At 44.9% G+C, this 12,500-nt stretch overlaps 1 protein-coding gene across 1 annotated transcript in view; it reads right to left on the bottom strand.

Annotated features, from left to right (window-relative positions):
• Positions 1–12,500, bottom strand: part of LOC128622957 (thyrotropin-releasing hormone-degrading ectoenzyme-like) — a 65,123-nt gene that overhangs the window by 31,936 nt on the left and 20,687 nt on the right. The window contains exon 5 of the mRNA XM_053649730.1: positions 12,125–12,279. Coding sequence (XP_053505705.1) covers positions 12,125–12,279 — 155 coding nt within the window. The remainder of the gene's footprint in view (positions 1–12,124; positions 12,280–12,500) is intronic.

Below are 12,500 nucleotides of genomic sequence, written 5' to 3'. Positions count from 1 at the left end.
AAAAATAAATAAAACAATAATAACCTGTGCATTAAGCACGAATATATTATAGCTAGAGAATACATCATTATTTCTTTCATCACATTTACATCATCAGTACGTTCATTAAAACAGTTTAAACATGAGAATTATTTAGTTCGACTTTTTTTTTTATTATTTTTTTATAAACGACTTTATGCCTCGTGGCTTAGAGGTTAGCACGTTCGCCTCACACCTCCAGGGTCGGGGGTTCGATTCCCACCGTGGCCTTGTGTGTGTGGAGTTTGCATGTTCTCCCCGTGCTGCGGGGGTTTCCTCCGGGTACTCCGGTTTCCTCCCCCAGTCCAAAGACATGCACGGTAGGCTGATTGGCGTGTCCAAAGTGTCCGTAGTGTATGAACGGGTGTGTGAGTGTGTATGTGATTGTGCCCTGCGATGGATCGGCACCCTGTCCAGGGTGTACCCCGCCTTGTGCCCCATGCTCCCTGGGATAGGCTCCAGGTTCCCCCATGACCCTGAAAAGGATAAAACGGTATAGAAGATGGATGGATGGATGGAAGAAACGGACACTGGGATAACAAGATGATAAGAACAGCGAGAAATAAGAGACGAGAAGCAAGAAACACGAAATGAGAAAGACTTGAGGAAAACAACAGAAGCGAACAGAAGAGGAAACAAGAGTGCGTGTTCAAAACTCAAAACAAGCATCCGGCAACGCGCCGAGAAGCGAGTAAATCATGCCATACGCAAACACTTCATGAGAAATTGATTTAAAGCTGCCTGCTGCCTGGTCATCTATTCATACCTACACCAATCACTACCTTCATAATTGAGCATATTTCTGCTGTCCCTTTTCTCATGAGTAGGATCTACATTTTATTTATTTATATTTATTCGTCTACTTCACCATCGGGTTTAAAACTGCACCTGGCTGTTATTTTTTTCCTTCTCAAAATGAAAGAGATCATCATCGACGCTGTCTGATTAAATCGAGCCGCAATTGGTGTAGACGGTAAAAAAACAGTCTCCGTACATTAAGTCTCTTAAGATCCGCTACGAAGTGTTTAAATAGTGTTACTCAAGGATGAGCCTCTAAACAAGTCCACTTTAAACAATACTCCAGCAGTTTCTCAAACTCAACCCATTTTTAATGTTGATATTAATATTTTAATGGAACTGATTCATCTCTGTAATGAAGCTCTACAACTCCTTAAAGGAGCCTTAAGTGTGAAAACGTTGAAACATCTATTATAAATCTTAAACTAAAACAATGTTCCCACATATTTCACATCAGTTAGAATATTCAGCGTCCAAATTGAATCGAATGCCTTTGTTGTTGAGTCGAATGCCTTTGTTGTTGAACCGAATGACTTTGTTGTTGAACCGAATGCCTTTGTTGTAGAATCGAATGCCTTACTGTTGAATCGAATGCCTTATTGTTGAGTCGAATGCCTTTATTGTTGAATCAGATGTCTTTATTGTAGAATCGAATGCCTTTATTGTAGAATCTAATGCCTTATTGTAGAATCGAATTCCTTATGGTTGAGTCAAATGCCTTTATTGTAGAATCGAATGCCTTTATTGTAGAATCGAATGCCTTATTGTTGAATCGAATGCCTTATTGTTGAGTCGAATGCCTTTATTGTAGAGTCGAATGCCTTTATTGTAGAGTCGAATGCCTTTATTGTAGAATCTAATGCCTTATTGTAGAATCGAATTCCTTATGGTTGAGTCAAATGCCTTTATTGTAGAATCGAATGCCTTTATTGTAGAATCGAATGCCTTATTGTTGAATCGAATGCCTTATTGTTGAGTCGAATGCCTTTATTGTAGAGTCGAATGCCTTTATTGTAGAGTCGAATGCCTTTATTGTTGAATTGGATGCCATTATTGTAGAATTGAATGCCGTATTGTTGAATCGAATGCCTTTATTGTAGAATCAAATGCCGTATTGTTGAATCGAATGTCTTTATTGTTGAATCGAATGCCTTTATTGTAGAATCGAATGCCGTATTGTAGAATTGAATGCCTTTATTGTAGAAATGAAAGCCGTATTGTTGAATCGAATGCCTTTATTGTGGAATCAAATGCCTTTATTGTTGAATCGGATGTGTTTATTGTAGAATCAAATGCCTTTATTGTAGAATCGAATGCCGTATTGTAGAATCGAATGCCTTTATTGTAGAATCAAATGCCTTTATTGTTGAATCGGACGCCTTTATTGTAGAATTGAATGCCGTATTGTAGAATCGAATGCCTTTATTGTAGAATCAAATGCCTTTATTGTTGAATCGGACGCCTTTATTGTAGAATCGAATGCCTTTACTGTTGAATCGGACGCCTTTATTGTAGAATCGAATGCCGTATTGTAGAATCGAATGCATTTATTGTAGAATCAAATGCCTTTATTGTTGAATCGGACGCCTTTATTGTTGAATCGAATGCCTTATTGTTGAGTCGGATGCCTTTGTTGTAGAATCGAATGCCTTTATTGTTGAATCGAATGCCTTTATTGTAGAACCGAATGCCTTTATTGTTGAATCGAATGCCATTATTGTAGATCCGAATGCCTTTATTGTAGAACCGAATGCCTTTGTTGTTGAATCGAATGCCTTTGTTGTTGAATCGAATGCCTTTATTGTAGAACCGAATGCCTTTATTGTCATTGCACATTGGATGTACTACGAAATTTGTTGCGCAGCTACTCAAAGAAATGATACGTTTAAACAATGTCCGCACATACAATCATGCAAAAAAATTGATTCGTACAATTTAAGAATATAGGAGTAAGAACGTGTACATATGTAAAATAAAATAAATGAAATAAATATACACATATACATATGCATACATTTCATATATACATATACATATACATATCCATGAAATTTTTTATTGCACTTTGTCCCAAGAGATTATTGCACTCAAATATTTCATTCCACTATGACTATATTTGGGGCGGCTGTGGATCAGGTGGTAGAGCGGGTTATCCACTAACCGTAGGGTTGGCGGTTCGATTCCCGGCCCACGTGACTCCACGTGTCGAAGTGTCCTTGGGCAAGACACTGAACCCCAAGTTGCTCCCGATGGCAAGTTAGCACCTTGCATGGCAGCTCTGCTACGATTGGTGTGTGTGTGTGTATGGGTGAATGAGACACAGTGTAAAGCGCTTTGGATAAAAGCACTATATAAGTGCAGACTATTTACTATATTTGAGGGGCAGTAATAGTGGGGCAGTGTTTTATGGTGTTCAGTTTGGTGATGGCTCTGGGATCAAAACTGTTTTTGAGTCTGAAACTGCAGGTGTTAAAGGCCCTGTAATGCTTACCAGCAGAGATGGCAGCAGAGAGAAGAGCTGGTGATAAGGATGAGTTGCATCCTTCAGAATGCTGCTAGTTCAATATGATCTGAAGGTGTCATCCAGGGAGGGCAGAGCAAGTCCAATTACTGTCTGTGCTGTACTTATAACTCTCTCTGGAAAGGTCTTCTGTCAGCTGCTGAAGAATTTCCGTACCATGCTGTAATACAGTATGTTAGTACACTCTCTATGGAGCAGTGGAAGAAGGACATAAGCAACTCCCCAGAAAGGTTAGCCTTCCTGAGCATCCTTAGAATATAAAGCCTCTGTTGTGCCTTACTAACCAAGGCAGCAGAGTTCACTGACCAAGTCCTCAGTGATGTGTGTTCCCAGAAACTTAAAGGCTAGTCACTCTCACCACTACTTCTCCGTTGATGTTTAGAGGAGTGGCATCCTCGGGGTGGACGGGTTTCTTGATGTTCTGTACACCATCCAATAAGTTTGCAGGCGTCATCTCTGTGAGCATCCCCATTTGTAATGAATCCAATCACTGTCGTGTCATCTGCAAATTTGATGATCGGGTTTGTGGGATGTGTGGGGATGCAAACAATAAAGAAGGGGACTAAGCACGCAGCCTTGCGGTGTGCCAGTGCTGAGAGTCAGGCTTTTAGAAAGGTGGGGAGCAAGTCTGACAGTCTGTGGGCGGTTAGATAAAAAGTCCTTGATCCATGCACACAGTGAGTTACTAAGACTCAGGTCCAGCAATTTAGTGACCAACTTGCTGGGGAAAATACTGTTGAAGGTCGCACTGTAATCTATAAATAGCATCTTCACATATGTCCCCTTCTGTTCAAGGTGGGTCAGTGCAGTGTGGAGAGCATCCTCAGTGGATCTGTTTGCTCTGTAGGCATACTGGTGCTTGTCCAGGGTGGGTGGGATTTGACGTGCTTTAAAACCGGTCTTTCAAAGCACTTTGCTGTAATGGGAGTGAGTGCCACTGGTCTACAGTCATTTCAGCAGGTGATGTTGGTTTGTTTTGGCACTGGTATAATTGTGGCTGATTTCAAACAGGCAGGTACAGAAGCCTGTGACAGGGACAGATTAAAGATGCTGGTAAACACTTCTGCAAGCTGATGGGCATAGGAATCTGAGCACTCTTCCTGGAATCCCATCAGGCCCTGCAGCCTTCTTAACATTTACACTGCCAAGAGTTCGCCTTACTTCATGTGTCTGTATAATGAGTGAGTGATTGGTAGCATCCAGTGAAGGTACAATGACGTCGTCTGATTCTTTTGTTTTGAAGCGGGCAAAAAAGCCATTTTGTTCCTCCACCAGTGGGTAGTTTGATTCCCAGTGGGTAGTATGATTCCCAGTGGGTGGATCTTTGTTGCTCCTGTAGTTTGATTCCAAGTGGGTAGTTTGATTCCCAGTGGGTGGATCTTTGTTGCTCCTGTAGTTTGATTCCCAGTGGGTAGTATGATTCCCAGTGGGTGGATCTTTGTTGCTCCTGGAGTTTGATTCCCAGTGGATAGTATGATAAGTTAGTGGGTAGATCTTTGTTGCTCCTGGAGTTTGATTCCCAGTGGATAGTATGATAAGTTAGTGGGTAGACCTTTGTTGCTCCTGTAGTTTGATTCCCAGTGGGTAGTTTGATTCCCAGTGGGTAGTATGATTCCCAGTGGGTGGATCTTTGTTGCTCCTGTAGTTTGATTCCAAGTGGGTAGTTTGATTCCCAGTGGGTGGTATGATTCCCAGTGGGTGGATCTTTGTTGCTCCTGTAGTTTGATTCCCAGTGGGTAGTTTGATTCCTAGTGGGTAGTATGATTCCCAGTGGGTGGATCTTTGTTGCTCCTGTAGTTTGATTCCAAGTGGGTAGTTTGATTCCCAGTGGGTAGTATGATTCCCAGTGGGTGGATCTTTGTTGCTCCTGTAGTTTGATTCCAAGTGGGTAGTTTGATTCCCAGTGGGTAGTATGATTCCCAGTGGGTGGATCTTTGTTGCTCCTGTAGTTTGATTCCCAGTGGGTAGTTTGATTCCTAGTGGGTAGTATGATTCCAAGTTGGTGGATCTTTGTTGCTCCTGTAGTTTGATTCCCAGTGGATAGTATGATAAGTTAGTGGGTGGATCTGTGTTGCTCCTGTAGTTGGTAATATGCTGAATGCCCCGCCAGATACGTTTTGGGTCCCTGTATGTGAAAAGGTCCTCAGTCTTTTCCTTCTATGCAGACTTCGTGCATCTTATACCTTTTTTCAAGTTCTGTCTGGCTATTTCTATTTCGCAGTCTTCAAATGGACCTCCTTCGTCATCCATGACGATCCTGTTTGGGTAAACACGGATGCGTTTGTTAATGCTGACGTTCTCAACACAGGTCCTGATGTAGAAGGGTACTGTTGATATGTCTTCCTCTACTTCATGGCTAAAGAACAGGTCCCAATATGTACACTGGAAAGAGTCCTGCAGTTGTGGAGTAGCTCCTTCAGGCCAGATTTTAACAGTTCTGATGATGGTTTTCTTGTCGATTAATGACGGGACTATAAGCTGGGATAAGAAGTAGTGATAAGTGATCAGATTGTCCAAGATGTGAGAGAGGTGAGGCTTTATATCCTTTAATAATATTGGAACGGACACAGTCCAGCGTATTGTTCCCTCTAGTTAAACACTTCACATGTTGATCGAATTTCACTAGCACAGCAGTCTTTACATTTGCATGGTTGAAATCTCCAGCAATAATGAAGACCCCTTCAGGGTATGCAGACTGTTGTTTATTTATTGCCGTCAGCACATAGCCGAGTGACTATATGATTAAACTATCATCTGCATCAGGAGGAATATACACAGCTGGAATAATAACAACAGAGTAATCCCACAGCAGATAGAAGGGTCTGCACTTGACTGCCAGAAACTCCAGATCAGAGGAATATCAGCTTATCGATGATGACTCTTACCGGAGTCCTTGTTTCTGTCACTGCAATGGATTGAGCGGCCTGCTAACGCAATAGCTGGGCCCGGAACTCCTAAAGGGGTTTCGGTAATAATGATCACGCAGGTGTCCTGGATGGCTGTCCGCAATGATAAACATAGTCTTAGCTCATCCATTTTGTTGGAAAGTGACCTGGCGTTGGCCATGAAGACGCTAGGGAGCGGTGGCCGGTGAGGGTTTCTTCTTAGCCTGGCTAGGATACCAGACCGACATCTTAGCTTCTGTCTTCGTTCCCTCCGCCGTCTAAGGTAATGATTATTGTAACGTGTAAGGATACGAGTATGTCCTGTTTTTTGTTTTTTTTTTTTTGCTGTGGGGGGGGGGGGGTAATTTCAGAGCAGGAAGCAGCATAAAAACTCTTTTTTTTTGTTTTGTTCAACTGATGCTTTTTTGGGTCTTTGTGATAATTTCCACAGCTTCCCAGTTTCAGGAGAAAAGCAGCTTCGCCAGATGGAGCTTTTTGAACGATCATTAATAACAAGACAATAACCTACACTGACACACACACACACACACAGTTAATTTCTCCATTTTATGCTACTTCACATGCAGGCACTCGGCCAAACCGAGTGTGAATGGACTTGGAAAGAGAAAGTCGTCTCTCTGTCGTGGATTTCCTCCATCTGGATATTACAGTGAGTCTAAATGACGCTTTATATGATGTATCACTTTTATTACGTGCCGTTAATAATGAGGAAAAACAGAGAGCCGATTAGCACTGAGAGATCGTCGCAGGATCCCATTCAGGGTCGTTGTGACAGAGAGGCAGATGGAGGCTTTGCTAAAACACCTCGTTAAGAGAAACGCGTCTGATCCGTGAGGGTTTGATGAGATCCGATGTTGTCAGTGTTGTCATAAAAACACACACCTCGCTGCATGCAGGTGGATTTCTGACGAGCTGCTCTTCGGCGAAGTCGGCAGGTCGGTTTTGCTTCCCTGACTACAGAGTTTAAAACACAGAGGCACTTCGCAGAATCGGCCAATTATACTTTAAAACACAGTGTGTCAGGTTAAACACGAGAGAAGAGGTCTGGAGAACATGCACCAACTGAGAAAGGAGAGGAAGAACTCGCAAAGTTCCACAAACAGAGCTCAGTATCAGACTGTATCAGACTGTATCACTGCATCAGACTGTATAAGACTGTATCAGAATATATCACTGCATCATACTGTTTAAAACTGCATCAGACTATATCACTGCATCAGACTGTATAAGACTGTATCAGACGGTATCACTGTATAAGACTGCATCAGACTATATCACTGCATCAGACTGTATCAGACTGTATCACTGTATAAGACTGCATCAGACTGCATCAGACTATATCACTGCATCAGACTGTATAAGACTGTATCAGAATATATCACTGCATCAGACTGTATAAAACTGCATCAGACTACATCACTGCATCAGACTGTATAAGACTGTATCAGACTACATCACTGTATCAGACTGTATAAGACTGTATCAGAATATATCACTGCATCAGGCTGTATAAGACTGTATCAAACGGTATCACTGTATCAGACTGTATAAGACTGTATCAAACGGTATCACTGTATCAGACTGTATAAGACTGCATCAGACTACATCAATGCATCAGACTTTATAAGACTGTATCAGACTACATCACTGCATCAGACTGTATCACTGCATCAGATTATATTACTGAATTAGACTGTATCACTGAATCAGACTGAATCACTGAATCAGACTGAATCACTGTACCAGAATCAGACACAGTGAGACATTATTCACGATATCAGAGTATACAAATCTGATCTCAGCTTCTGCCCACAGTAACAGATTTAAATTAATGCTTAAACAGCTGAATGTAGAAAAACAAATAAACACTGGGGACTGATTCTGTGTGTGTGTGTGTGTGTGTGTGTGTGTGTGTGTGTTATACTGAGTAAATTGAGCAGCGATCTGCTGAGTTATTTTACCACGATGCGAGGCTTATTGGGAGCAGCGGCTGGACCTCACCTCCACGGGGCTGATGGGTAAAACTCCACTCACTGTTTGGTCCCAGTAGTAATCAATTCAGCTGTGACGTGAAAGAAATGTGATTTATGGAATTTCAGCGCTCAGCCTCGTCCGTGAGTTACTGGAACGAGGACAGAGTGTTTAACGTCCGGCGCTCAGCCTCGTCCGTGAGTTATTGGAACGAGGAGTGTTTAATGCCCGGCGCTCAGCCTCGTCCGTGAGTTATTGGAACGAGGACAGAGTGTTTAACGTCCGGCGCTCAGCCTCGTCCGTGAGTTACTGGAACGAGGACAGAGTGTTTAACGTCCGGCGCTCAGCCTCGTCCGTGAGTTATTGGAACGAGGAGTGTTTAATGCCCGGCGCTCAGCCTCGTCCGTGAGTTATTGGAACGAGGACAGAGTGTTTAACGTCCGGCGCTCAGCCTCGTCCGTGAGTTATTGGAACGAGGAGTGTTTAATGCCCGGCGCTCAGCCTCGTCCGTGAGTTATTGGAACGAGGACAGAGTGTTTAACGTCCGGCGCTCAGCCTCGTCCGTGAGTTATTGGAACGAGGACAGAGTGTTTAACGTCCGGCGCTCAGCCTCGTCCGTGAGTTATTGGAACGAGGACAGAGTGTTTAACGTCCGGCGCTCAGCCTCGTCCGTGAGTTATTGGAACGAGGACAGAGTGTTTAACGTCCGGCGCTCAGCCTCGTCCGTGAGTTATTGGAACGAGGAGTGTTTAATGCCCGGCGCTCAGCCTCGTCCGTGAGTTACTGGAACGAGGACAGAGTGTTTAACGTCCGGCGCTCAGCCTCGTCCGTGAGTTATTGGAACGAGGAGTGTTTAATGCCCGGCGCTCAGCCTCGTCCGTGAGTTATTGGAACGAGGACAGAGTGTTTAACGTCCGGCGCTCAGCCTCGTCCGTGAGTTACTGGAACGAGGACAGAGTGTTTAACGTCCGGCGCTCAGCCTCGTCCGTGAGTTACTGGAACGAGGACAGAGTGTTTAACGTCCGGCGCTCAGCCTCGTCCGTGAGTTATTGGAACGAGGAGTGTTTAATGCCCGGCGCTCAGCCTCGTCCGTGAGTTATTGGAACGAGGACAGAGTGTTTAACGTCCGGCGCTCAGCCTCGTCCGTGAGTTATTGGAACGAGGAGTGTTTAATGTCCGGTGCACAGCCTCGTCCGTGAGTTATTGGAACGAGGACAGAGTGTTTAATGTCCGGCGCTCAGCCTCGTCTGTGAGTTATTGGAACGAGGACAGAGTGTTTAATGTCCGGCGCACAGCCTCGTCCGTGAGTTTTTGGAACAAGGAGTGTTTAATGTCCGGCGCTCAGCCTCGTCTGTGAGTTATTGGAACGAGGACAGAGTGTTTAACGTCCGGCGCTCAGCCTCGTCCGTGAGTTACTGGAATGAGGACAGAGTGTTTAATGTCCGGCGCTCAGCCTCGTCCGTGAGTTATTGGAACGAGGAGTGTTTAATGCCCGGCGCTCAGCCTCGTCCGTGAGTTATTGGAACGAGGACAGAGTGTTTAACGTCCGGCGCTCAGCCTCGTCCGTGAGTTACTGGAACGAGGACAGAGTGTTTAACGTCCGGCGCTCAGCCTCGTCCGTGAGTTATTGGAACGAGGACAGAGTGTTTAACGTCCGGCGCTCAGCCTCGTCCGTGAGTTATTGGAACGAGGAGTGTTTAACGTCCGGCGCTCAGCCTCGTCCGTGAGTTATTGGAACGAGGAGTGTTTAACGTCCGGCGCTCAGCCTCGTCCGTGAGTTATTGGAACGAGGAGTGTTTAACGTCCGGCGCTCAGCCTCGTCCGTGAGTTATTGGAACGAGGAGTGTTTAACGTCCGGCACACAGGAACACTGCATGATGAACCATTCATATTTGTTTACATTTTTATACAAAACTATTAAGAGAAGAATGGACTAAAGGACCCTTAAAAGATACTAAAGGACTAAGAGTCTCTCTCTCTCTCTCTGTCTGGTGTGTTTAACAGATGAGGAACTCAATATATCGATGTGGAGGAGGGCTGGATCTCTAATTCCCAAGAATAAGATGAATGAACTGTTAATATCTGTCTCTCTCTTTCTTCCTCTCTCTCTCTCTCTTTCTGTCTCTCTCTCTCTCTCTTTCTGTCTCTCTGTCTCTCACCGAGGACAATAATTAACAGCATGAAAAGTGTGAAAAAAGTGTCCGTGTGTGTGTGTGTGTGTGTGTGTGTGTGTGTGTGTGTGTGTGTGTTTTGCTAAGTAGGAACGTGCTGGAGCTTGAGTGTTAAACAACTACGACTTATAGATCCTTATTTACATCCTGCTCACTTTCACTTATCCCCATTGTTATCCCTCACCTATCCCCGCTCTTCACCTTCACCTATCCCCGCTCTTCACCTTCACCTATCCCCGCTCTTCACCTTCACCTATTCCCACTCTTCACCTTCACCTATTCCCGCTCTTCACCTTCACCTATCCCCACTCTTCACCTTCACCTATCCCCACTCTTCACCTTCACCTATCCCCACTCTTCACCTTCACCTATTCCCACTCTTCACCTTCACCTATTCCCGCTCTTCACCTTCACCTATCCCCACTCTTCACCTTCACCTATCCCCACTCTTCACCTTCACCTATTCCCACTCTTCACCTTCACCTATTCCCGCTCTTCACCTTCACCTATCCCCGCTCTTCACCTTCACCTATCCCCATTCTTCACCTTCACTTATCCCCACTCTTCACCTTCTCCTATCCCCATTCTTCACCTTCACCTATCCCCGCTCTTCACCTTCACCTATCCCCACTCTTCACCTTCACCTATCCCCACTCTTCACCTTCACCTATTCCCACTCTTCACCTTCACCTATCCCCACTCTTCACCTTCACCTATCCCCACTCTTCACCTTCACCTATCCCCGCTCTTCACCTTCACCTATCCCCACTCTTCACCTTCACCTATCCCCACTCTTCACCTTCACCTATCCCCACTCTTCACCTTCACCTATCCCCGCTCTTCACCTTCACCTATCCCCACTCTTCACCTTCACCTATCCCCGCTCTTCACCTTCACCTATCCCCATTCTTCACCTTCACTTATCCCCACTCTTCACCTTCTCCTATCCCCATTCTTCACCTTCACCTATCCCCGCTCTTCACCTTCACCTATCCCCGCTCTTCACCTTCACCTATCCCCATTCTTCACCTTCACTTATCCCCACTCTTCACCTTCACTTATCCCCACTCTTCACCTTCTCCTATCCCCACTCTTCACCTTCACTTATCCCCATTGTTCTCCTTCACCTATCCCCATTGTTCTCCTTCACCTATCCCCATTGTTCTCCTTCACCTATCCCCATTGTTCTCTTTCACTTATCCCCATTGTTCTCTTTCACCTATCCCCACTCTTCATCTTCACTTATCCTCACTTTTCACCTTCACCTATCCCCGCCCTTCACCTTCACTTATCCCCATTGTTCTCCTGTACCTATCCCTGCTCTTCACCTTCACCTATCCCCATTGTTCTCTTTCACCTATCCCCATTGTTCTCTTTCACCTATCCCCGCTCTTCACCTTCATCTATCCCCACTCTTCACCTTCACCTATCCCCACTCTTCACCTTCACCTTTCCCCACTCTTCACCTTCACCTATCCCCACTCTTCACCTTCTCCTATCCCCGCTCTTCACCTTCACCTATCCCCACTCTTCACCTTCAGTTACCCCCGCTCTTCATCTTCACCTACCCCCGCTTCCCTTACCCCCACCATTCAGCCGCGCTTATCTCCAACCGTTTTTATGACATAGTTAAACAAATTTGTGTGTGCGTGTTTGTGCGTACGTGTGTGTCTGTGCTTGTGCGTGTGTGTGGGTGTGCGTGCGTGCGTGCGTGTCTGTGTGTGTGTGTGTGTGTCTACCTGATGACAGATCTCATGCACCACCACCATGGTGAGATCCATCTGGTAGGAGAAAGACGAGACTTCAGGATCCAGCAGTATTTTCTGCTCAACAAACACACTCAGGCCCCAGTTCTCCATCGCCGCATACGGGTGCTTCGGCACAGCTAGGAGATCTGCACACACACACACACACACACACACACACACACTTCCTGCAACAACATTCCATTCATGTTTTTTATTTTGCTCTTACAGCAGCATTCTGGATTCTGGACTCTGATTGGCTGATACTGATTCCATATTCAAATGAATCTGAGATTTAATACATTACAATTGTGTGTGTGTGTATGTGTGTGTGTGTGTGGAATTAGATGATCATTTTTAATTTACATTT

Source organism: Ictalurus furcatus, chromosome 19 (assembly GCF_023375685.1).
Source record: "Ictalurus furcatus strain D&B chromosome 19, Billie_1.0, whole genome shotgun sequence".
Lineage (NCBI taxonomy): Eukaryota > Metazoa > Chordata > Actinopteri > Siluriformes > Ictaluridae > Ictalurus > Ictalurus furcatus.
Note: the sequence above shows the minus strand (reverse complement) of the source record. Positions and strands in the feature narration are given on the sequence as shown.